At 36.3% G+C, this 27,725-nt stretch overlaps 1 protein-coding gene and 1 pseudogene across 1 annotated transcript; one reads left to right on the top strand and one right to left on the bottom strand.

Annotated features, from left to right (window-relative positions):
• The window catches only part of LOC128922649 (GTP-binding protein Di-Ras2-like), a 44,268-nt pseudogene that overhangs the window by 6,637 nt on the left and 9,906 nt on the right, over positions 1-27,725 (top strand).
• Positions 347-2,660, bottom strand: LOC105213261 (protein toll). The gene has a single exon (XM_029040979.2). The coding sequence runs from the start codon at positions 1,923-1,925 to the stop codon at positions 558-560; it is 1,368 nt and encodes a 455-aa protein (XP_028896812.2). The 5' UTR covers positions 1,926-2,660; the 3' UTR covers positions 347-557.

Genomic DNA, 27,725 nt, shown 5'->3' with positions numbered 1-27,725 from the left:
TAGCAAGTGTATCAACAAATCCACCTATGATTACTGGACTTACCCTTTAATAAAACTATTCGAAATCCAAAAACTCATATAATAGCAGAATACGACTTGAAATAAATAATTGATATAACACACCACTAAGACACGACTCATCTAAAAATGAATAAATTCGGATCATATCGGCAATGTTCTGAATATTAATTTTATAAAACATTGTTCTTGTATTACATATGTGTTACTACAAACATTGTGAAAACATTTAACAGCCATAAGAATCTTATATTAAAGTTCAGGAAAAAATATAAATCGTTTTTTTAATTTACCAAATCCCACATATTTATCTTATAATAATGTGTCCTTGTGTTGCAAACCACACATAATTTTTTTTAGACTTCCGGTGGCTTCATTGCTTACTCAAATTTTTAATAAAATGATTCATATTTTCTGTATTAAGTATACAATAGAATTTATTATATAAACTATTTGAATAAAATGTATTGTGTATAGTCAGTGTGTCCAAGAATCCAGTTATTTTTTACCAAGTTATTTGTTCCTCCTATATATAATTGTTAAGCACTCTCGTCACGCAAACCATTTAACTCAACTTGTTCCGTAACATATATTCGTCCATTGACTTCCAACATATCGGTACTCCGTTCTCTACCCGCTGCTTTATGTGGCATGGCATAGCGTAATTTATCCCAGAATCTGGGATCTTCACAATCCAAATAAGTGTTCATCTGCAAATATGCTCTCAATTCCTTATCTAACAAATCAGTGTTCGTAATTTCACCGTATTTGACAATAATTATGCGCGCACGACCCTCATTCAACGAGCATTGATGCGCTGTGCGAAACTCCATGCGCGCCCAATCGGATTCGATGAAGTGCTGCGACAACACTATGATCGTACGACGCGACTGATCGACCGATTCGATAATCTGTTCCGGTATATAGGTGCCAGACAGCCAATTACGTTCGTGTGTGCATATGAGAAATGGTGGATCTTCGCACTCTTCAAGACGCGGCAGTAGGGTTTGGTTGACGAAGTCAGCATCTTGATGGGCATACGATATAAAGGCATCGCATTTTTTATTCTTATCCAATTCAGATTCATGTATATAACAAGTCAATATATTGCGAGCATGTAGCCAGACTTTCACTTCCAAATTATATTTATAATATAGTGCGATAAGCAGAAGAAAAATAATGATGACTAATGCTGCGATTGTGATACTTGCGATCGTAAACGACGAACCTTCAACATTGCACAAGTCGACCACATTTGCTGTGAGCAGCGTCACATTCTGTAAATTATTACAGTTTAGCAGCTTGACATCGGGTATTCGTCGCTGTTGTGCACGAACGGTGTACAACAAATTCCGCGCAGCACAATCGCACATCCAAGCATTTTCGCTCAGATACAAAAACTGTAGATTGTCGCTGTCATTGAGAATCGCGCGCAGCAAATCATCAGTTAAAGTTTTTAAGTCATTACTGCGTATATCTAAAACCGTTAGATTGGCGGGCAGTTGGAAGCGACTGAGACTTGTGATTCTATTGTACGAGGCGTTGAGTTGCGTAACATTGGCATAGCCGAAGGTGGTGTTTGGCGGCAAAACAGTCAGCCGATTGACGCTAATATCGAGTATTGAACTCCTGCGATCAACTTGTTCGGGGCGTAGCAGTTGTTCAATAACATGAAGTTGTCTATCGGTGCAATTGATGTTCAGCCAGTCGGATTGTGTGTAACAGTCGCAGTTTGTGGGACAGAGTATGGGTTGCCAAGCGCACAGCTCGTCGCGTCGTAACTGTGCGACATCCGTTAGTAGTTCGTTTGACGACTGTTTACACTGTAAATCAGTAAAAATGGAACGATAATTGCTATTGTAAATCCAAGCCAACTTACAATCGCACACGACAGGATTTCCAGCCATTTTGATTTCGCGCACAAAATCGTTAGTTGTAATTGGTAAATTTGTTAAAGCGTTTATGCTTGTAATGAAGCCGTCTGATCTCGGCAAAATACCGAAAGTATTCCTGCGTCAAGGTGCGCTTATTCATTGATCTTTGTCCGTAAAGTTGGAGGATGTAGTATTTTATAAAGGGTATCAAATTTAATTTAATTGGAGAAAAGTCAACGTTCTCTGTGGATTTTACAATTATATGTAGTTGAAGAAGATTTTGAAAATAAATTATAATGTCAGTAACAGCAAATCGCGAATTGTAGATCAACGTAAGTTTATTCAGGTTTTTTATATTAATCTTTTGTTGTACAGCATTAGCATAGATGTCTTTGCAATTTTTCGCTTCCAAATAACTTGAGTTGTGTAGCAAAGTAATATTTAGTTTTGTTTCTTTTGGACAAACCACTAACATTTGGCGACCTTTAGAATCCAAGCCCACATAAATATCACTTACTTCATCTTTTATAGTACATATAGTCTCACATTTACAATCCATTCCTTGATACGATGGGCAATGCTCTTGGTGATGCGGTTGACCGATAAGCTCGGTAAAGTTCGATTCGGTTGCAAGCACAAACACAATTTTGTTGTTTAAGATTAGACCGCAGAGTATATAGGTGAATATTATATACATTTTTAATGATTTTAGTTAGATTGAGTTTAATATTTAATCTTTCTCCACTCTAATTAGACCTTCCATACCAACTTACATTTGCCGAAATACTAAACAATAAATTGCAAAATATAGAAGTTTAACCCATTTACATCGCTCTTTAATTTCTTATCAAGAAAAATATTTGTGAAACCGCAAACCCAAAGTGCTTACTACTTTTTATGATAAAGGGTGATTTTTTAAGAGCTTGATAAACGCATAAAATTTGCAAAATCTCATCGGTTCTTTATTTGAAACGTTAGATTGGTTCATGACATTTACTTTTTGAAGATAATTTCATTTAAATGTTGACCGCGGCTGCGTCTTAGGTGGTCCATTCGGAAAGTCCAATTTTGGGCAACTTTTTCGAGCATTTCGGCCGGAATAGCCCGAATTTCTTCGGAAATGTTGTCTTCCAAAGCTGGAATAGTTGCTGGCTTATTTCTGTAGACTTTAGACTTGACGTAGCCCCACAAAAAATAGTCTAAAGGCGTTAAATCGCATGATCTTGGTGGCCAACTTACGGGTCCATTTCTTGAGATGAATTGTTCTCCGAAGTTTTCCCTCAAAATGGCCATAGAATCGCGAGCTGTGTGGCATGTAGCGCCATCTTGTTGAAACCACATGTCAACCAAGTTCAGTTCTTCCATTTTTGGCAACAAAAAGTTTGTTAGCATCGAACGATAGCGATCGCCATTCACCGTAACGTTGCGTCCAACAGCATCTTTGAAAAAATACGGTCCAATGATTCCACCAGCGTACAAACCACACCAAACAGTGCATTTTTCGGGATGCATGGGCAGTTCTTGAACGGCTTCTGGTTGCTCTTCACCCCAAATGCGGCAATTTTGCTTATTTACGTAGCCATTCAACCAGAAATGAGCCTCATCGCTGAACAAAATTTGTCGATAAAAAAGCGGATTTTCTGCCAACTTTTCTAGGGCCCATTCACTGAAAATTCGACGTTGTGGCAGATCGTTCGGCTTCAGTTCTTGCACGAGCTGTATTTTATACGGTTTTACACCAAGATCTTTGCGTAAAATCTTCCATGTGGTCGAATAACACAAACCCAATTGCTGCGAACGGCGACGAATCGACATTTCACGGTCTTCAGCCACACTCTCAGAAACAGACGCAATATTCTCTTCTGTACGCACTGTACGCATTCGTGTGGTTGGTTTAATGTCCAATAAAGTAAACTGAGTGCGAAACTTGGTCACAATCGCATTAATTGTTTGCTCACTTGGTCGATTATGTAGACCATAAATCGGACGTAAAGCGCGAAACACATTTCGAACCGAACACTGATTTTGGTAATAAAATTCAATGATTTGCAAGCGTTGCTCGTTAGTAAGTCTATTCATGATGAAATGTCAAAGCATACTGAGCATCTTTCTCTTTGACACCATGTCTGAAATCCCACGTGATCTGTCAAATACTAATGCATGAAAATCCTAACCTCAAAAAAATCACCCGTTATTTATAAAAAAATAATTATAAAATTAATTTTTTTTTATTGAATCTGCTTTGTTTAAAACCTAACAATAAGATCATATGTCTGAAAGTTCTGACTATATTATCATCAAAACTATAAAACTTAACGACAAAGTTGTGAGTTGTCAGGTTGGAACACATGTGCTGCCAAGCCTTGTGAAATAAAAGGCAACCCACTACAGAGAAAAAACAGAGAAACAATACAAAGAGAGACATCTATTGATGATGTTTTTTTGGTAAAATTGGTTTGGCCTAGTGTTTAATCGGTATTTTTGGTCAATAGTTATATTAGTGCGGTTTGCGAAGAGATGGCGTAACTTGATAATTATTACATTATTGAAATATTCTAAAAGAAATATTTGGAAAACAGTGGCTAGGAAGTTTACCCACAACCGTTTTTATAGCACCGACCTTGATCTTACTGACTATTATTTATTCTGGTCGAAGCAGACTTCCTCACGAATACGGTTCACATCAGAACAGGGTATCCAAACTTGGCTTCATTAGTTCTTGGCCGCAGCAGCAAGTACTGCATGAACATCATGCGTTGCTAAGGCTGTTCGAGAGTATTTTATAGCGCATGCCAAATGATGACTAGCTTAATATCAGTTAAACTTTATTAATATCTCGTAAGAAAACAACTAAGTACCGATAGTCTATCAGTTGATATCGTTAAAAGTACACCTTTGAGACGAACGCTTGATATTGCAAGCGAAAATTCTATAGAAACGCGTCCAATTGAATGTTGCGAATTCTAAAATTTTCTGCAGATATAATTCCTGTGAAGGCGCTCTCATGTCTAAAAAAATGGTATTAATGGACAGCAAGTGAACTTGTTTGAAGTTTATAATTAAATTTCTTACGACGCCACAATCCCAAAGTATTTATTAATAACCGTGATTTCGCTCAAATAGATGTTGCTAAATATTTCGTTAATTTACTCATTCAACTCAGACGACGATCTTTCGTTACATTGTTCTTTATGTCATATTCTTTAAATCTGCTCCCAATCGATATACTAAAAAATAAATTTTTTTCTAATGTTACTACAACAATAACAAAGAGTTTAGACAAGAGATCTAGTAAGAGGTAATTATCAAAGGTGACGCGTTAGGAGAGTTCTGGTTTTGAGTAAAAAAAACTCATATTAAGCTCAAGAAGGGAATGGCTTATTTCAGCCTTTCAACTAGACACAAGCACTTAAAGCTAATTTTAAGACAATAAAAAAACTACCTGAAGGCAAATCAATTTATATATAGTTTTTGTTGTTATTTGCCTCTAAGTTTGCTCATTCATAGCCGTAATACAATTTCATTGCCATTAATTTTAATTTTCAATGCCATTCATTATGTGTTATTTTCAATGTGTATGTGAGTGCATAACTAGACAGCTTTTCAAATGTAAAGAGCAATCGATGCCTTTGTGGCATTTCAAATCACAGAATCTTGGCATAATTACAATATTGCAACAAGCAAACGTAATTGTTATTAATTGCACAGTGTTCAAGGTCTGTTCAAGGTTCAAGGTCTTGGCTGAACACAAATGCAATCAAACGTCTGCATTCAAAGTGGTGCTTGTTAAATGGAAATATGAATGAATGCAGAAAGAAATATAGGAGATGTTGAACAACAACAACAACAGTAATATCTGTAAGCATTCTGGGTTTGCTCTTTGCATAATTACAAAAAAATATTTTGCATTTAATATCAATAGCAGGTGTTGTTGCTGTGTGTTTGAAATGCGTGTGTATGGTGTGAAGAAAACTTAATTATTCAAATAAATGCATTTATATTGTAACGTTTGTTATGTTTATTGTGAGGAACTGCAACTAAAATTCAACACTGTGAAAGGAAAACAGGGTCCATTACTTTGGTCTGAGAAAGAAAACCAATTTTTTTAGAAATATTTAAGTCTCTGGTTATGCCATATGCTACTTATACGCCGTGTGGTACCGAATTAAACACATGCTCACAGCCTGCTTGTTTTTACATAAATATTTTTGTTTACAAAAAAATTTGTTGGAAAAATAAGAATAATAAACTGAAAAAATTTCAAATACGTAAATTTATTTACTAAAATTTTTTCATTCTAAATTTAGAAAATATTTCATTCGTCAAAACTACTATATATCTTCCTCTGTTTTATTATTTACGAAATGAGTAAAATTTATTGAATTCTTCTCCTTCAGGTTGACATTTTAGACACTTCTGGCGATATGCAATTTCCCGCTATGCGACGTCTGTCCATCGCCACCGCCCACGCTTTCATGCTTGTCTATGCGTCCACATCTGCGTCGAGTTTTCAGTTTGTCAAACAGTGTTTCGAGGAGATACGTTAGCAGCGCGCAGACTTCCACGTGAGTTTGAGTGTTTTGTCTATTTAAATTTTAGAATGAGGTTAGAGAGGAATATCAATGATATTTATCGATATTTTATTAATTTATTTTTATAGACTTTTATTGCTAAATTGCTTCCAAGTTAAAATGAACTGAGGCTTGAGAAGTCTTAAATATAGTTAGATCTCTTTTATTAATATTTCGAAAAAAATCAGGATTATTTAACGTAACAAAATCAGATTAATGTTACTATATGTATATAGATTTATATATATAGGCATTTATTTATTTATGTGAAAACTTAGTTATAACGGGTGATTTTTTTGAGGTTAGGATTTTCATGCATTAGTATTTGACAGATCACGTGGGATTTCAGACATGGTGTCAAAGAGAAAGATGCTCAGTATGCTTTGACATTTCATCATGAATAGACTTACTAACGAGCAACGCTTGCAAATCATTGAATTTTATTACCAAAATCAGTGTTCGGTTCGAAATGTGTTTCGCGCTTTACGTCCGATTTATGGTCTACATAATCGACCAAGTGAGCAAACAATTAATGCGATTGTGACCAAGTTTCGCACTCAGTTTACTTTATTGGACATTAAACCAACCACACGAATGCGTACAGTGCGTACAGAAGAGAATATTGCGTCTGTTTCTGAGAGTGTGGCTGAAGACCGTGAAATGTCGATTCGTCGCCGTTCGCAGCAATTGGGTTTGTGTTATTCGACCACATGGAAGATTTTACGCAAAGATCTTGGTGTAAAACCGTATAAAATACAGCTCGTGCAAGAACTGAAGCCGAACGATCTGCCACAACGTCGAATTTTCAGTGAATGGGCCCTAGAAAAGTTGGCAGAAAATCCGCTTTTTTATCGACAAATTTTGTTCAGCGATGAGGCTCATTTCTGGTTGAATGGCTACGTAAATAAGCAAAATTGCCGCATTTGGGGTGAAGAGCAACCAGAAGCCGTTCAAGAACTGCCCATGCATCCCGAAAAATGCACTGTTTGGTGTGGTTTGTACGCTGGTGGAATCATTGGACCGTATTTTTTCAAAGATGCTGTTGGACGCAACGTTACGGTGAATGGCGATCGCTATCGTTCGATGCTAACAAACTTTTTGTTGCCAAAAATGGAAGAACTGAACTTGGTTGACATGTGGTTTCAACAAGATGGCGCTACATGCCACACAGCTCGCGATTCTATGGCCATTTTGAGGGAAAACTTCGGAGAACAATTCATCTCAAGAAATGGACCCGTAAGTTGGCCACCAAGATCATGCGATTTAACGCCTTTAGACTATTTTTTGTGGGGCTACGTCAAGTCTAAAGTCTACAGAAATAAGCCAGCAACTATTCCAGCTTTGGAAGACAACATTTCCGAAGAAATTCGGGCTATTCCGGCCGAAATGCTCGAAAAAGTTGCCCAAAATTGGACTTTCCGAATGGACCACCTAAGACGCAGCCGCGGTCAACATTTAAATGAAATTATCTTCAAAAAGTAAATGTCATGAACCAATCTAACGTTTCAAATAAAGAACCGATGAGATTTTGCAAATTTTATGCGTTTTTTTTTTTAAAAAAGTTATCAAGCTCTTAAAAAATCACCCTTTATATGTTTCCCTGTGTTTTTACAAATATTTGAAAATCCAACACGTAATATTATTTTAGCTCATAACTTTCACACTTTCATTTATTATGCTTGCAGCACAATCTTTGGAAATAAATTTTGTCATTAAAACATAATAAAGCAAAATTACGACAGAACTGAATTCATTTCGATTTTAAAGCGATTCGTTGTACGCATATAGTATATTATACAGACGCAACGAATACGAATCATCAAATATGCTTATGTTTAAAATATATTTTGCCCTTTCACACGTAGTATATATTAAATATGAATTTTTGATTGTTTGTGACAGTCATGTCGACATGACGGCTTGACGTGACATTTGGTGATAAGCGAAACAATTTGTTGGTTGGTTGAAGAGGCGAAGAAAGCCTAACCGCAAGCGACCGCACTTAGGCCGTTATTAGGCCCATTGTGCTCCCCGAAGGTACCCTGATATGTATTTTATGTCGGTCGATTTAACGAAGCTTCTGAGTTTTTTTCCATCCCAGCTGTCCAATTTCTCTTAGCTTAGAGTGATGGAAGTCATGGAAGGTATCTCTTCTTAACCGACAGAAGGCTGGGCATTCGCAGAGATAATGCTCTAGTGTATTGTCATCTTCCGCGCACGCCCTATTCTACTATACCAAGTCTCTGCAGGTGGCCTCTTGGAGGTAGGTACCCCGTGATAACCCATGTGATACAGCTGAGTTCTCTTTTACTTAAAGTACGAAGTTTTTTGGTGTGTCCAGTGTTTAAGGGAACTGCGTTCCCAGCTGCCCCTGAACGGGCCAACTCATCTGCCTTTTCGTTTCCTTCTATAAATATAAGACCGGGTACCCAGATAATTTTAACTGAGTTTTCTCCCGTTAATCTATTAATTGCTTCTTTGCATAATCTGGCGTATTGATACTTCGTGTTAGCGCTACTATCCACAAAAAAGTTGATGGACCTGCTTGTTTGGGCGCAAGCCCACCGAGCGCCTATTTCACCTTTTGATCCGTCGGTGAATATATAGATTTCACCATTCGTACAATCTATGATTGTACCGTTGGTCCATTCTTCTTGTATACAGCCAATATACCATCTGAAGCTGAAGGCAAAGCACTTGCTATTCTGCAGGAGTTCCATATACGGAGAGCTTTGGAAGCCCAACACTCAATGTGTTTTCACCAGCTAAATTTTTTATCTACGATGATCCCTAGATATTTGACACAGGTAGTGAGTTTAATGGTTTTACCCTTTAAAGGATTAAATTGTGGAATTTTCGCCTTTCTCGTAAAAAGACATATTTCTGATTTTTCCGGATTTACAGAGAGTCCATGTCTCTACGTCCAAATGGAGGCGATTTCCAGGGCTTTTTCTAAGAACAGAGAATCGCTGGGTATTTCACATAATAGACGACATTAAAATTTCTCCCTGTCAAGTAGGAGTATCAGATTGTTGATCAAGGTGACCCAGAGCAAGGGGGGCAGGATTCCTCCTTGCGGGGTTCCACAAGTGATCTGGTGAGAGGTTTTTAATCTTTCTTCATCCTCAACTAAGCCAGTATGTTCTGGTTGATGCAACAGACGAGAGGTTAACAGAGATCAATGCAGCGGCGTCGGCGTTATTGAAGACACCCTCCACGTCTATAAAAGCCGCACGGGTGAACTCCTTCTTATCCAAAGATCTCTCGATGGTCCGGACTACTTCGTGTAGAGTGGTATCAACCAATTTATCTCTGACATACGCATGCTACTTGAATGCCAGACGCTTGGGTGGAATTTGTTGTTTAATTAAATCGTCACAGATTCTTTTCATACCTTTTAGTAGGAAGGAGGTTAGACTGATCGGCCTATAATATTTTGGCAAGGAATAGTTTTCTTTTCCCGGTTTGGGGATGAAGATAACCTTGGCTTCCTGCCACTTGCATATGATGTACGCTAGAGGTGGTGTATATTTTAGCCATGCGGTTTGATAGTAATTCTGCCCCGTATTGTAAAAAGGCAGGAAATATACCAGCAGTACCTGCTGCTTTGAAAGGTTTGAAACTCCGAAAATCCTTGATCTCCATCTCCGGAGTGAACACGAGGTCGTCAACCTGAGTAGATTGTACACAGGGTTGCGGACTTCTCGTCGTGGACTGTGGGAAGTGTGTAACTAATAAGATTTTATTGAATCTTTCATGTCCAAAGCCCTGCGACCTTGGCTATCTACAATTAGCGCGGTCTGTATGTAGTCTTTAGATAAAAATCTTTTAATTTTTGCGGCGCCGCTAACGCTATCGACTTGTTCACAGAACAAGCGCGTTTTTAAAGGCATGTCTTTTAAAGGTTAAAGTCTTTTATATGGCATTTGCTTCAATATGCATTCTTATATGACCTCTTAAATGTTACTTAACAAAACAATACATCCATACTTTCTTTTCGTACTATGAATAGTACTCATCCGAGACAAAAATTCTCCTGATCTTTAATATACATAATTCCTATGAAAAATAAGGACCCTGAGCAGACTATGCATAATTATCTATATTGCCTTCAATGATATAAATAAAAATAGATATTTTTAATTTAGTGAAGTGAAGTGATTTTTATTACCGTTACTTCAATTACAAATTAGATTTAAGTCTAGCCATTTTCAAAGTCACTTAGATTACTTACAAATACTCTTCTTTTTTAAATTTCTCTTACTTTTCATGTCATAAATTACCGCCGCTGTCAAGGAAATTCCCATGGTAATCGCCGGCAATAAATCTGATTTGGTCAATACACATCGAGAGGTGCGACTGGAAGAAGTCACGGACTGGGTCCACTGTGAATTGCCCCGATTAAGGTGATTTCAAAAAATCGAAAATTATTCATCAGGATAGCTTTGACTGCTGTGTGTTTTTTATGTGTGTGCGATGTGTATATGTTCTTAAGCTCTGTTAAATATTTGTGCCCAACATATCGGCATAATTATGCGGTTTAAGTGTCTGTGAACTCAGAATGTTTTTTTTTGCAAATTGACGAAATAAATATGTATGTTGGTGTCGACAACATTTGATACGCTTGATGGAGCATAACGATATAAGCGAGCGAGATTAATGCTTAGGTGTGTGCGTACTGCATACAGAGGGTGGTTCATTTGGTTGTTTGTTTTTAAATATACAATTTTGGCATCAAATTCACACTCCTAAAAAACAATGGTTCACCAATCACCTTGCGCTGGTTCTCTGGTCCCCAAATACATATATCTGCAAAATTTTATGGCTCTTTTATGTAAATTTAATTAACAGCAAGGAAAGCAATTCTAACCAAAGTGAGAGAGGGAGCAAATCAAGTGACGCAAATATTTGTGAAGGCGAAGTGAAGTCAAGGGTATTGTATCTTCACCTCATTTTTGATTTTAAATATTTTAATTGTTAAAAGTTTTTAGGAAACATATGAAATATTTAATGAAGAGTTGCTTCAAAATATATTTTCAGCGTCGTAGATTTCAAAATTTATGGCTGTCTTTAAATAAAATTAAATAAATGTGTTTATGAATAGATATGGCTGCAGGTGAAGTAGGGATACTAATATTGTATATTCCATTAATTTGTCAAAAATAACTCTCATCAAATTAACATTGACCACTTTGCGCCTCTTTGCGTTTTTGTCCTCTACAACATGCGTAATCTTTCAGAATGACAGCTAATCATCAATAAAATTTGAGCCTCACATGTTATGTTCAAAACTGAAGAGTAAATTGTCAAAAATTCTCAGAAATTTTTCAATATGTTGCGTATACGAAGCAAATTTATGAGAGCTTACAGATGTGAACATATATAAGTATATGGGTGTGCTCTTAATAAACGATTAACCGCTGGTCGCTGACCGCAGACCACAGAGTTGTATGCGGCTTGATTGCATTTTTATCGTACATAACACGAATGTACGTTTTTGAACACGTGTTTATATGCTCGAATATAAAGGGTGAGTCGATTAAAATATCAACAGAAATTATTTTTATGAAATTTTCTTCATGTTGTATACATCATCATGTATACATTTCTCGCAACAAAAGTTGCTAAGACAGTATTATAGTTTTGTACACATAACGGTTGTTTGTAAGTCATAAAACTAAACGATTTAGATGTAGGGTTATATATATCGAAATGATCAGGGTGACGAGACGAGTCAAAACCGGATGTTTATTTGGGCTTCGCCCCGCCCCCAAATAGGTTTTTTGTATATATCTCGCAAACCAAAAAAGCTATACAAACGAAAACTTTCTGCAGTCGGTTCTCTAACGTACCCCACCATACAACATGAAAATTGTTCAAATCGGATAATAACCACACCCACATCCTATACAAAGATTAGGTTGAAAATTACTAAAAGTGCGTTAACTCACTAATAAAAACATCAGAAACACTAAATTTTACAGAAGAAATAGCACAAAGAAGCTACACTCAGATTTTTTTACAAAATATAAAATAGGCCTGACATCGCCCAGTTATGACTCAAAAACCATATCTCAGGAACTACTCGACAGATTTCAATGACATTCGGTATATAATATTTTCTTGACACCCTGATAACACGTGTGGAAAATGGATGAAATCGGTTCACAACCACGACAACTTCCCATATAACTCAATTTTGAATTCCATCTTATTCCTTCACTTTATAATATATACATAAGGAACCAATGAAGATAGCGAAATAAAATTAAAAAAACACACAAACTGTATATGATCTGTGCATCACTCGTGAAAAAATTGTCGAAATCGGACTATCACTTTTCAATCGGACTATAATTTTTCACCGAAAATATCGGATATCTCACAGATATCTTAATTTTATTCAGAGGAAATTTTTTTCTTCTAATAGTGTGTCTCTGTTCCAGAAATGGGTAAAATCGGGTAATAACTTTTCCTAGATCTCATATTGAAATATCTTAACCAAATTAAATGAGCATATAATCTTAAATATAATGTATGTTGGAGACGACATTGGAATTACCTCAGCCAATATACTACATATGATGATTTTCGTTTTTCTATTGGGCTTTATGCCGAATATATGGCACAAATTATGTGTTATCTTAATAAAAATATAAGATTGCGAGAGTATAAAATGTTCGCATGCACCCGAACTTAGCATTTCCTTACTTTTCTTTATAATATTCGGACTGCCTTATCTTAGTGTTCAATTTTATCTTCAAAGCGAGAGAATAGTACTGCCGAAGATCACATGGTGAAGAAAGGACACGTCTATCACAAAAGCATCACTCCCTCACGTTCTTCTTTCCTTAAAATTTACAAGTTTCTGTAATTTCCGAGACACATAATACCATTAGAGAAAACGGCACACCTATCAAAACTCTCTCAACCCCTGAAGATAGGTATTAAGAGTTGACTAGGCTAGGAACATTAATTAGTATAGTATTTACATATCATACCTCTATCGATATCGAACCGTACTACATGGATTGGTAACCCTGAGAGGTTTAAGGTTTTGAAAAACTTGCGGATTTCCATTCTGAAATATACCAATTTAATGTATATTTTGTCTCCGACTAAAATGTGAGACAAACTCTTAAAAAACAGTTTCGAAATAAATTTGGCTTCATTCAAAATTACTCGAATCGAAAGCCAAAAAGCGGCACTCTTTATTCAGGTGGTAATTAAAAAGGATTTTGCCACATTACAGGTAACACGTGGTTTAACAGAAACTGGCATACATACCTTTCAAGGAAGACACACATAATATTATATATTTGTATATAATGGTAAATGCATTCACAACAACACCAATGCAAGATGACACAAAGCATTTCATGTTTTTAATCCTCACCTCTCCAAACGGTGTCGATCCGGCATAAAAGTTAATAGCTCGGCGTAGGCCAACAGTGCTGCTAGTGACGCCGCTATAACGGTTAGCATACGGTAAATTTACAATAATTTTTCGGTGCAAATCGTTGCTTACAAACGATCGCTTCGCGTGCAGCAAGCACACTATGAGTCCTTGCATATTTATCGCAGATGTGGGTGTGTTTTCGATGCGGTCTTTTGCCTGTGGCGGTGATGACGATAGCACGACGCGCATCACTGCACCACTTTCACCTGCATAACGACCGTTATCATGTTACGAAATCAACAAAAAAAATCCGCATGCAGACAATTCGGTGTAACGGCGCAGACAGTTACAAATACTGATGTGTCCTGTACGAATATACGTAAAGACTTGCTCGTTGAGCAGATCTGGATCGCAGCCTGGCGACGACGTTGCACGTTCATTGTTTAACGTGCCACACGCTATGCTATTTTACCGTTACAGACCGCCCTCAACGTTTACTCTGTATTGTTGTTGCTTTTTGATTCTCCCTCGGTCTCGTTATCTCTCTTGTGTTCTATAAGAAAGATATAAGAAAGTACTAGAAAGTTTCAAACCGAAAGCAAATGATAAAACATGAAAAAAGAGAAATATAAATAATTGTGTGTGCAAAATTAATATTAGCTATAGTTACTATGCTATTGGTGTGGTAAAGCGTGCAAATTCCCTTTCCACTAATTCAACTAATTGCAATAATATACACATTCCCGTTGATTTCATACAAATCTAGATCCGTCTGAATTTTTCTTTAGCCTTTTCAGTAGATGAAAAAAAAATAAAAAAATGCCCGAATGAATCTTTATTATTAAGAGCTCTAAGTTTTTTTTTTTCCTATCACAATCTACCTGGATTAACTTTATAATCTAGTAGATCCATTTGAAGTCTACAATTAGTCATAAAAAGAACGCGGAAAAGATTTCCTAATTTAAAGTTTGGGAATTTTTTTATGATAATTATCAATTTTTTTTAAGGAAAGCTTCTTAAAACGCATAGACTTAGAACTCATGGAATGTAACGGTAATTTATAATCCACTAAATATACATATAATAAATAATATCATTCAACTGTAAATTTAGCGCTGCCTTACTTCATTTATCAAAATTATTTAATCTTTATCTTACTTAGTCTTAATCTCTCTACAGAATACGGTTAAATAAAAAATCCAAAGAAAGGGAAAAACACGGGTGTAGAAACGTGAGAATAAACTGAAGTTTAATCTTCGTGAAATTGGTTTTTCACCCAACTCATCTGCAAGAAAATAATTAAATTAAACAAGTTAAGCAAGTAAAGCAATAAAGTAAACCATTTCGCTGAGGCAAACAAAAATGTTTTGAATTTTCTATAAAAAACTGTGGAATGACCTTAAACCTTATAATAGCAAGTAGAAAAAAATACTTGCTCATCATATGAAAAATACAGCAACAACCATGCTTTTTCCCGCGCTCTTGTCTTACCTTCCGAAGCATGATTTTTGGCGTGGAAACACTTGATAATTGTAGCGTCCCAGCTGTCATGTTAACAATACAAAGGCACTGAGTTCGATAAAAAACCACAACACGTATAACAAAATGGCAAAAACATCAATGCAGCAACGTTAAACAATTGTTATGAACGAAAGAATAACCGTTATAAATACAAAATGTGAAAAAATCTCACACACAGATCAGCGAAATTGAACGCTCAAACGGATGAAAATGAAATATTGAAATAACAAAAACAAGAAAATTTTCACACCCTCGTCTACGCTGCTTTGGAGTGTACTCTTTTGTATGTGGAAACTATTAAAAAAGCCAATTTGTGCGAAATTCAATCATATTTTGAATTTTTTCTCTCTTTGTATTTTTTATCTCAGCTTTGTGCAACCCTCACTCTCATTGAGTAGCATCAAAATATTAATTGGATTGACAATTTTCGAAGTTTTTAAAATACTCTCCGCGTTGGTGTGAAATTTAAAAAAATTGTTTAAGCGAAAAGCGAGCGAATTCGATTAAAAATTATTTCTTGTCACTGCTTGTCGGCAGAATGTTCGAAATTTGTTTAATATTTGTTTTAATTTGGTGTTTTTCACATTTTGTAATAATATTTTGTTGTTTTACTTAAAAATAAATTTTTGAATTATTTTGCAGCAGATTATTATATGTATTATACTGATTAAAGAGGACTTATAATTGATTCCGAGCATTTACCGGTGTACCCGCGCCTCTGATCTTATTCTTAAACGAAAATCTTCGTTTAGAACTTGACATTTCTTATCGTTCAGATGTCCTCTGTAAAAAAAGATCTCACGTTTTATTTACGCAAGACATTTTATCTTAAGGCTTGTACTCGATATTTAGAAATGATCGATATTTAAAATCGACATCATTTTACGGCAGATCTATGGAAAAAAACTGTTTCACCGCCTTTAGATCCTAGGTTGTGCTAGTGGAGTAAATTTGATTGGTTAGAGTCCTTTGATAACTTCCTATAGATCGTATGTTAAGTAAATCGGGGTCAAGTGTGAATAGAAAATAGTTGCAAAAAAACCATAAATAAAGATGGAAACGGAGCTATATCCAAAAATTGGGAAGGGTTTTATTACTATAACATAATTCACGTGATGAATCTCTAAAATAATAATTCGACTGTTACTAGGACAACACTACATTGTGTATAATGTAAGATGTTGGATATGATCAGTGTAATTTAAGACGATCTTCCCAATATTCCTGGAGGTTATGTTGTTTCAAGAAAGTGTCTATAGGACTGAACTTATTTAGATTTCATTCCCCTTATATTCAAGAATCCATGAATACAAACGGTCATAAAAAACTCAAAAAGACGAAACCGGTTTTAGAGATAATATTCATTATGTTAACAACAAGGTACTGCTCATACGTCTACATTACACTACCCCACCGCAGTTTTGCAACCAACTTGACAGCTGTTGATTGCTTTACCAACAGACACTACTACATACACACACACATATGAATTTTGCAAACATTAGCTGCTGTTGTTGGGAATTACTGCATAGCAACAACAACTTGCAAGCGCAGGCAATCCAACTGAAAGTTTCAAAGTCCACTCCTGCTCGTATGCTGCAACCAACACCGGCAGTAATCTAACAACTACGAGCGTCATTATTACCAACATGGTTGGACGGACTGGCGGTGGTGCTACAGCTCGTCATCGGAGCAGTTTCGACATTATTGGCAACTTTGTACTTTATTTCTGTTGCATGGTTGGCATGAATTTTACACCATCAGCTAAGTCACACTAACACATCCATGTTTAATGCAGCCCACATATATTATGTGTGTGTGTAACTTTGTCGTCAGCACACATGAAATTTGAAGTACATATTGACGTTTGGCAAAAGTTGAGAGTTCAGCAAATATGCAAAATGTTGGGCTTTGTTTCATTCCACGGCAGTAGTTGAGGTTATATCAACTTACATTCGAGTGTTTCTATCCAATCCTGATATATGGTTGGTAAGACCAATCCGAGGGGACGAAAAACCAGAAAACCGTGCCACCTCTGCACCTTGAGCTCTGTTGTTGCCTCGGTGATAATGTAAGAAAATTCAAAATAGGTGTTTTTGTTAGAAATTGATTTCTGAAGAATACCTATCCAATTATCGTGCGCATGTAGCACTCACTGTTTGCTAATAATGTACCTTCTAATAAATATTGAGAGCCGAAAAATGTGTCTAATTCTGCACATTAATGATAAACAGCTTTCTGTACTTCAAAGGAGGCACACTGTCTATAATAAACTAAACCCTCCATATTGTAGTTTTGTGAAAGAAAAAAAAAAAGATTAACAGGTATATCATCAAGTCAGTTGTTTGCAATTAATGCTCTACACTCAATATACCCGAATCAAATACCATCGAATCTTTAGACCTTGATTCTTTGAGCCTTCTAAATTTAACCAAAGTGCAATAGCTTTTTGTTGGTTATAAGAAACTACTACTATTGACTTATTAATAGTATAAACAGCGTCTCGCTAAACTAAGTCAGTTTCATGTGCACTATTTTCTCCTCAATTATAAATACAAAGTACCTCATAAATGTCTGTATATCAGTGAAAGTATTTGTGCTTTGCTTTGGAGGATGGGATTTTGTGTAGAAGTTTTGTCCTGGCATTCACCCGGGTGGATAAACGTCTAGCCACAATCCGCATAAAAGCTTATATAAACAACAACAGTAGTACAACACCACCGCGAAGTCTGAATTTGGTATCCCCACAAAACTAATACGGCTGTGTAAATTGACGTTGAACAACACCAAAAGCTCCGTCATGATTGGAAAGGACCTCTCCGAGCCGTTCGATACCAAATGAAATTTCAGACAAGGTGACTCACTATCGTGTGACTTCTTTTACTTAATGCTGGAAAATATTATAAGAGCTGCAGAGCTAAATAGAGAAGGTACAATTTTCTACAAGAGTGTACAGCTGCTGGCGTACGCCGATGATATTGATATCATCGGAAGCAACAACCGCGCCGTTTGTTCTGCTTTTTCCCGCATGGATAAGGAGCCGAAGCAAATGGGTCTGAAGGTGAATGAGGACAAGACGAAATATATCCTGTTCACTGTTGACAGTCATAACTTCGAGGTCGTAGATAATTTCGTATACCTGGGAACCATTATCAACAACACCAACAATGTCAGCCTCGAAATCCAGCGCAGAATCACTCTTGCCAACAGATGCTACTTTGGACTGAGTAGGTAATTGAAAAGTAAAGTCCTTTCTTGACGAACCAAAATCAAACTCTACAAGTCGCTTATCATTTATGGTGCAGAAGCTTGGACGATGTCAACATCAGATGAGACGACACTAGGAGTTTTCGAGAGGAAAATTTTGCGCAAGATTTATGGTCCTCAGAATATTGGCAACGGCGAATACCGCAGACGATGGAACGGTGAGCTGTACGAGTTATATGACGACATTGACATATTTCAGCGAATAAAGAGACAGCGGCTACGCTGGCTAGGTCATGTGGTCCGAATGGACGAAAACACTCTAGCTCTGAAAGTGTTCGATACAGTACCCGCGGGAGGAAGCCGAGGAAGGGGAAGGCCTCCACTCCGTTGGAGGGACCAGGTGGAGAGCGACCTGGTTATACTTGGGATCTCCAACTGGCGCCGAACTGCGAGGGAAAGAGAGAAGTGACGCGCTATCATCGATTCGGCTATAACCGGCTAAACTGTTCAATGCCAATCATACACATTTGTGCTTTGAGTTTGTGTATGTGACTATTCAAAGTCGGCACCAAACTACCTCATTACACCGTTAGAGAGGCAGAAACCACAGCAGCTGCTTCAGAAATCCCAATGACTGCAGTTGTAATATAAATCTGTAAATTTATGTGTGTTTCTCACTGCCTCAAGTAGTTGCCATTTTCAATTTAGAAGAAACTGAAACAGCTAGTTGCTAACAACATTAAGCACTTAAATAATATTTGATAATTGCACCAATACTCTGGGGAGCGCATAAGTAGCTAGAGTTCTAGCACCGACTGTTGCCGCCAATTAGTGAATGGCATACCTTCTACTGTAACATACTGAAAATATTTGAGTAAATTTCTGAATCGAGTGCCGGAGAGTGTTGAAGTTCCTAAATTTAGCAGCACTGATTTGTTTGTTTATATACATATATTTAATTTGTAAGTTTATTAAAACTCTCATATTCTCATTGTCAACACATTCTCCGTATACATACCTAACGCCAAATATCAATTATTTTTACATAAAGGGTGATTTTTTAAGAGCTTGATAACTTTTTAAAAAAAAAAACGCATAAAATTTGCAAAATCTCATCGGTTCTTTATTTGAAACGTTAGATTGGTTCATGACATTTACTTTTTGAAGATAATTTCATTTAAATGTTGACCGCGGCTGCGTCTTAGGTGGTCCATTCGGAAAGTCCAATTTTGGGCAACTTTTTCGAGCATTTCGGCCGGAATAGCCCGAATTTCTTCGGAAATGTTGTCTTCCAAAGCTGGAATAGTTGCTGGCTTATTTCTGTAGACTTTAGACTTGACGTAGCCCCACAAAAAATAGTCTAAAGGCGTTAAATCGCATGATCTTGGTGGCCAACTTACGGGTCCATTTCTTGAGATGAATTGTTCTCCGAAGTTTTCCCTCAAAATGGCCATAGAATCGCGAGCTGTGTGGCATGTAGCGCCATCTTGTTGAAACCACATGTCAACCAAGTTCAGTTCTTCCATTTTTGGCAACAAAAAGTTTGTTAGCATCGAACGATAGCGATCGCCATTCACCGTAACGTTGCGTCCAACAGCATCTTTGAAAAAATACGGTCCAATGATTCCACCAGCGTACAAACCACACCAAACAGTGCATTTTTCGGGATGCATGGGCAGTTCTTGAACGGCTTCTGGTTGCTCTTCACCCCAAATGCGGCAATTTTGCTTATTTACGTAGCCATTCAACCAGAAATGAGCCTCATCGCTGAACAAAATTTGTCGATAAAAAAGCGGATTTTCTGCCAACTTTTCTAGGGCCCATTCACTGAAAATTCGACGTTAGCTCGTTAGTAAGTCTATTCATGATGAAATGTCAAAGCATACTGAGCATCTTTCTCTTTGACACCATGTCTGAAATCCCACGTGATCTGTCAAATACTAATGCATGAAAATCCTAACCTCAAAAAAATCACCCGTTACTTTTTCATTCTTAAACAGTTGCATTATTTTCCCCGTTACAGAGCAAAAGTGCTGGAATGCTCCGCCAAGAAGGATTAAAACGTGACTGACGTCTTCAAAACCTTGCGAACTGTCGCGATTTCTGCCCGTAGAGAGCAATAATGACGGCACAAGTGGACTAAAGCGACGAACTTCGGCATATGTTAGCGCATCTTCAAGTAGAAGTAAGTACACTTAGAACCAAATTCCCACTGAACAAACAAAGTTGGTGTGTATAAAAAAGGCATTCGAACACAGAGACTGTGGCCGTAGTGAAAAGAAAAGGACTGCAAAAGGCATGAGATGCAAACTAAGCGAAAATTAAGTAAAATAAAATGCAATTGCAAGTGGCACGCGCTCACTGCGACCTAGGCGGTCTCAATGGTCTCATACTCATACTGAATATGTAAGCGTGTTCCAAGACCAGTAACACCAACAGGCCGGTGTAATACAATCATTTACACCGTTTGCTTAGCAAACCATTAGCCACTGCCACAAAGCCACAGCATGCGCCGCATCCGCTACTCACCGTAGTGGTTCTCTGGCACTCACTCCATTTTTTTTCACTTTTGTTTCCTCTAACTTTCCCTGTCTGTGTATATCTGTTAAGCTAGAGCATCTACATACAGAGCAGCATATGCGCCACAAACAACAGTTGTAGGACTGCTGCACCAGGTGAATGAGTTTGGGTGTGTAGCACAGCTTTAACTAGAACAAATGTTGCCATTGGAGTTCACCGGCTCTTACAAGAGTCTTCGTTTTGCCGTTGCCTTTGCCTTTGTGCACTTCTGTCGCTTCTTCCACCATCTGTCATAGTTATGGCATAGCTGTGTTCCACTTTACGTACTACACTGCACTCTGAAGTTCCATATTTCAACGCTTTTTATCCACGTCGTAGCTTCTTCGTATTCCTCTTCTCCTGCCTGTGCATTTGGGTTATTATTTTTGTTAACGAGTTATACTAGAAATTTGCTATTCATTAATTTGTTGATTTACAAAAACAGATTCGTATATGTAAACTAAGTACAAGGGTAGTAGGTAATAAATCTGTTGCCTAAAGCAAAATGTGACATGGTTTTATCAAATCCCAGCTGTCAATGTTTAAGCCAAAATTTTTCCACACGAATATTTTGATTTTTAAGCAATTTTGGTGAGTATTTTTTTATTTTATTTTATCGTTTAAAATTTCTTTATAGTTCCGAAAAAATCCAGATCCCGCCCTGTCTTGCCCTTAAATTTGGCCATAAAACCATAACCAAAAATTTGTACACGCATCTCCAAAAACACCTCTCTTGTGCCTACTGCATCAGTAGTTGATAATGTTGACATAAAAGATCTGATATTTCAATCTGGGAGACATACGTCTCTCATCTCTAAAAATGTCCATCAATATTCCATTCAAATTGTATTTCCAACTGAAACTCGGAGTCTTCTCAAACTGCCCTCGTACCCGTAGAAAATATTCAAATAAGCAATTATTCAGCAGTTAAATAAGGTATGACACAATTCGATTGCTGGAAGTTTGTCTTAATTTGTTACAAGCAGTGATTTTCAGTAGGAAATTGCTTGCCAAAAAATTCGCAATGCGACATTCGAAAAACAAAAATTAAAAATATCAGCGGTGTATATAATATTTAGCTTAGAAAAAAGTAGTTCCTTCGTTAATTAGCAATTTATTTAATTGGCTGATTTTGGTGTTGCAGTTAAAAAATAAGTAATATAATAACTAATTAGAGTATAAATAACGGGTGATTTTTTTGAGGTTAGGATTTTCATGCATTAGTATTTGACAGATCACGTGGGATTTCAGACATGGTGTCAAAGAGAAAGATGCTCAGTATGCTTTGACATTTCATCATGAATAGACTTACTAACGAGCTAACGTCGAATTTTCAGTGAATGGGCCCTAGAAAAGTTGGCAGAAAATCCGCTTTTTTATCGACAAATTTTGTTCAGCGATGAGGCTCATTTCTGGTTGAATGGCTACGTAAATAAGCAAAATTGCCGCATTTGGGGTGAAGAGCAACCAGAAGCCGTTCAAGAACTGCCCATGCATCCCGAAAAATGCACTGTTTGGTGTGGTTTGTACGCTGGTGGAATCATTGGACCGTATTTTTTCAAAGATGCTGTTGGACGCAACGTTACGGTGAATGGCGATCGCTATCGTTCGATGCTAACAAACTTTTTGTTGCCAAAAATGGAAGAACTGAACTTGGTTGACATGTGGTTTCAACAAGATGGCGCTACATGCCACACAGCTCGCGATTCTATGGCCATTTTGAGGGAAAACTTCGGAGAACAATTCATCTCAAGAAATGGACCCGTAAGTTGGCCACCAAGATCATGCGATTTAACGCCTTTAGACTATTTTTTGTGGGGCTACGTCAAGTCTAAAGTCTACAGAAATAAGCCAGCAACTATTCCAGCTTTGGAAGACAACATTTCCGAAGAAATTCGGGCTATTCCGGCCGAAATGCTCGAAAAAGTTGCCCAAAATTGGACTTTCCGAATGGACCACCTAAGACGCAGCCGCGGTCAACATTTAAATGAAATTATCTTCAAAAAGTAAATGTCATGAACCAATCTAACGTTTCAAATAAAGAACCGATGAGATTTTGCAAATTTTATGCGTTTTTTTTTTTAAAAAGTTATCAAGCTCTTAAAAAATCACCCTTTATCAATAATAAATAAAAAGGTTTACAATGTTACTCATACGACGTGATGTACTTTTTCTTTTTCATATATAAAACTAACACCTTTAAATTTTTTTATAAATTCAATTTTAATTGCTATATTTTTATTAAGATAACACACAATTTGACCCATATATTCGGCATCCAATAGAAAAACGAAAATCCTCATATATAGTATAAAAGCTGTGGTAATTCTTGAACCTATTTCCCTCATTGATTTATTTGATGAAAAGAGAATTAAAACTTTCCCGTCATTCTCAGCTAATAATGTAAACAAAAAACCTTGTTACAGTTGACTGCATTACCTACTGCAGATCAGTTGTGTATTTATCCATACTGGTTTGTCTAGTACACTTTGTATTGAACCGATTTTAACCATTTCTGGTACAGAGACACACTACTAGAAGACAAAGATTCCTCTGAATTAAATTAAGATATGTTTGAGATTTACCGATATTTTCGGTGAAAAATTACCATGGGACACTGAGCTCTTCATATTCGATATCCAGGTCATTGAAAAGTTATAGTCCGATTTCGATTTCAATTTATTCACAAGTGATGCCACAGTTCATATACAGTATTTGTGTAAAGATTTATTTTGCTATCTTCATTGGTTCCTTATGTATATATTATAAAGTGATGGAATAAGATGGAGTTCAAAATTGAGTTGTATGGGAAGTTGTCGTGGTTGTTAACCGATTTCATCCATTTTCAACACGTGTCATCAGGGTGTCAAGAAAATATTATATACCGAATTTCATTCGAATCGATCGAGTAGTTCCTGAGGTATGGTTTTTGACCCATAAGTGGGCGATGTCACGCCCATTTTACATTTTGCAAAAAAAAATCTGAGTGCACCTTCTTCGTGCTATTTTTTTTTTTTTGTAAAATTTAGTATTTCTGAAGTTGTTATTAGTGAGTTAACGCACTTTTAGTAATTTTCAACCTAACCTTTGTGTGTGGTTATTATCCGATTGAACTATTTTCATGTTGTATGGTGGGGTATGTTAGAGAACCGACTGCAGAAAGTTTGGTTTATATAGCTTTTTTGGTTTGTGAAATATATATACAATAAACCTAATTGTGAGCGGGGCCACGCCCATATAAACATACGGATTTTGACTCGTCTCGTCACCTTGATCATTTTGATATACATAACCCTATATCTAACTCGTTTAGTTTTATGACCTACAGACAACCGTTATGTGAATGAAACTATAATTCTCTCTTTTGCAACTTTGTTGCGATTCCTCTCAATTACATACAATTTATGCTTTGCTTACATTTGTTATTTATTGCTCATTTCTCTTTAGTCTCCTTCCTTTATTGTTTATATTTATCTGTTTGTACTTTTAATTCGCTCGCTGTCTGACTCGGCAATAAATTGTTAAATTGTTTGTTGCAAACAGCGCGCTGCGGACAACTCAGTGCCGAGCTTGTGCCGACATAATCAGCTTATTGCCTGATAAGTTACAACAATATGCAGAAGATGTCATACAAATAACCGTCATGGAGTCATGTATAGCGATGGTGTCGGTGAGTTGTTACTGATGTTGTTGAGATGGCGTTGACAATGATAGCTGCTAAAAGTGGCTATTGAAAGCAAATGAATATTGTAATTAACTGAAACTCACTTATGCACCAATACTGCTCGCTGAAGTGCTTGATGGTCACCTGGCCTTCTGCTGTGTCATGGTTTTCTCACTTTTATTGAATTGTGGTTATTACGTCACTTACGCGTTCGCTTTGGCAACGAAAAATGCGCTAAAATCGAATTAATAAATATTAATATCAATTAATTGGGAAGAGAATGTTGTTGCTTAACATATTTTATCCTGTTATAACACAAAATATATAGCCTACAACTGGAATTTAGATTCAGTCGAATATCATATACTCTCGAAATGTTATTTGTAATTAATATGTAGTTTTCCCAAAAAATATGATCATAAAAATAATAATATATTCTAGTCTCCCATTTTAAAAAATTGCTCATACGCCGTGATTTATAATGATGATGATGATGGGGCGTATGAGTTACATGTTTTAGTGCTATATGATTATAAGTAATGGTCGAATCTATTACTTAACAACTTGTTTTTTTTTTATTGACGGTGCGACATATTTTAAGCATGAACCTATTTCGAACAGACTGAATCACTTATGAGAAAATCTCCCTCGATTTATGTATATACCAATTTACCTACTTTATAGCGCAATAAAAATATTAAAAACTATTTATTAAACATATTTAAACTCTAAAGTCGCCATATAATTGAAAAACCGCATATATAGTACATCTGATTTGCGTTAAGCTTAAAAACAACCATATGAATAAGGATGATTATAAGTGGTGAAAGCAATCGCTGCACAATAGCTTGAAATGATTATATAATTTGTAATTGAAATTTAATTAAGCAATAAATGAATCAGCGGTGTAAAAACAAGCAGAAAATCCAGGCACTGATCTACCGTAAAACATGGCATTGCTTTATGGCCTACTTGTATGGCGACTGGCTGAAAAACACATTGTTGTTATTGTTATAAAAAGCGCAATGTTTGTTGGAATTATTGTTGTAGCTTTTTGTTTTTGCATTTTCATAAAGCGAGCCTTGCACGTTAATCAGTACTTTGCTCTTGCATTAACCAACCAAATTACCGAATACATAGCTCGGTACCTCCATCCACCTCTGCACATCCATGCATTTTTCCATCTGCCTGCCTGTCCAGTTGTTTGTTCATTACACTGACATGTGCATACACTGTGGAACAAAACAAAGGCAAGCCACAACAACCGCTCAAGTGCATTTCCATTTTGATGGATATTCCCAAACTCACATTCACTTTGGTGTATGAGCGTGTACGCGTGAAGGACATGAAGTGTTTGCTCAGTTGGCACTTCATTTATTTATACCCAGAAACATACCTACATTTGTAGTTAAATGTCAATGTATGAAAATGGACAAGTAGGAAATACTTTGTGCGTTGCAACCGTGCAAATATGAAATATATCAGCCGCATTCTCATGCAGGCAAATATGAATATAAGCTTCCAAGCATCCAGTGTTAATAGCCATGGTTGGCTCACACCATAGACTCTATCAGCATATGTTGACTCTCTATCTCTATCCTCCAAGTAGTATATATTTGAATTGATTAACGTGAATTCTTTTTGTATTCCAGCGCCAATCAGTTAACGTAAATGAGCCAATTATTCATGATTTTCACAAATAAGCATAGAGCACAGAAAATACAAAATAATTTTAATTCGCTAAATCAAAATAACTATATAAAGAAACCCCATATACCTCAATTTCTCATAAAAACCCATAAATCATCTTTCAAAGCTGACTAAATTCAACATCAGCAAACGAATCTACAAAGGCTGAAACCAAATCATGTCGATTTTCCTCCATATGCAATAACTATTTAAATACAGCTCTCTGACATTTCACAACGTTTTGCAGAAAGTCTAAAAAACTTGAAGACAAATGGTTAGTTAATAACATTCCTGCGATCCCTACATTACATTTTCATAAATCCATCCATTACTTTTAGAGTATATGCAATTTGAAATACTTCATTTAAACTCTCAATTATTTATAAATCTAATTTGTATATAGTAAAATATGCCGCTTAACTGATAACTTGCAATTCTACTTAAAATATTTGCGTCCTAAATTAATAACATTACATAATTTGCCATTAATTTCGAGTGTTGTGCAAAATTAATTTGTGATTGTATTAAGCGTTATTAATTACAAATAATTTATTACTTAAGAATATATTTGTATATAAATACGTCTAGTATGTCGTTCTTCAGAGCACTCAACTGCTGGCGAGCATTGATAATAATATCACAAATTAATATTTCAATGCAATTAAAAGCTAGATCACTGGTTTACTTGATATCAATGTAATATATTTCTTTCTAGAGTAATTGATTCAAAAATCAATCAGTAACCTTGAGATATTCATCTTGAAAGTTCAGTAATAATTAATTTCTTATATGGAATCTGCAGGAGCACTACCCTAAGTAAAAACCCTATCGTTAATAAACTGACTGAACCATATAAGTGCCACTTTAGATTTTCGACATCTACGATTGACCAGATGTTCATCATTTTCCAATCAATAGTTGAAGACCTGAAAACAGCGGGACAGTCGGTTCTATGTAACCAGAACGGTACAGGATTTATATCTAAATTCGAACTATTACCTCTGTAGAATTCTTCAAAATTTTCTTCAAAAATTTTCTGTTATTACCAAACCAAAAAAACTCTTAATCGGACAATGAGCTTGTAATAAGGCTGTTTTCTAAAGGTCGTTCATATAGCATTCCTATAACCAATCCTGGGCAAATAGTACTTTTTTTAGCCCAAAGTACCTTAAAATCAAGAGTTCTTAACTCTCTTTTATTTCACATTTACCTTTACAACGCAA

This window comes from Zeugodacus cucurbitae, chromosome 6, assembly GCF_028554725.1.
Source record: "Zeugodacus cucurbitae isolate PBARC_wt_2022May chromosome 6, idZeuCucr1.2, whole genome shotgun sequence".
Lineage (NCBI taxonomy): Eukaryota > Metazoa > Arthropoda > Insecta > Diptera > Tephritidae > Zeugodacus > Zeugodacus cucurbitae.
Note: the sequence above shows the minus strand (reverse complement) of the source record. Positions and strands in the feature narration are given on the sequence as shown.

Excerpts from the sequence above, each read along its gene's own strand:
- LOC105213261 (XM_029040979.2), bottom strand. The coding sequence starts at position 1,925 with ATGGCTGGAAATCCTGTCGTGTGCGATTGTAAGTTGGCTTGGATTTAC.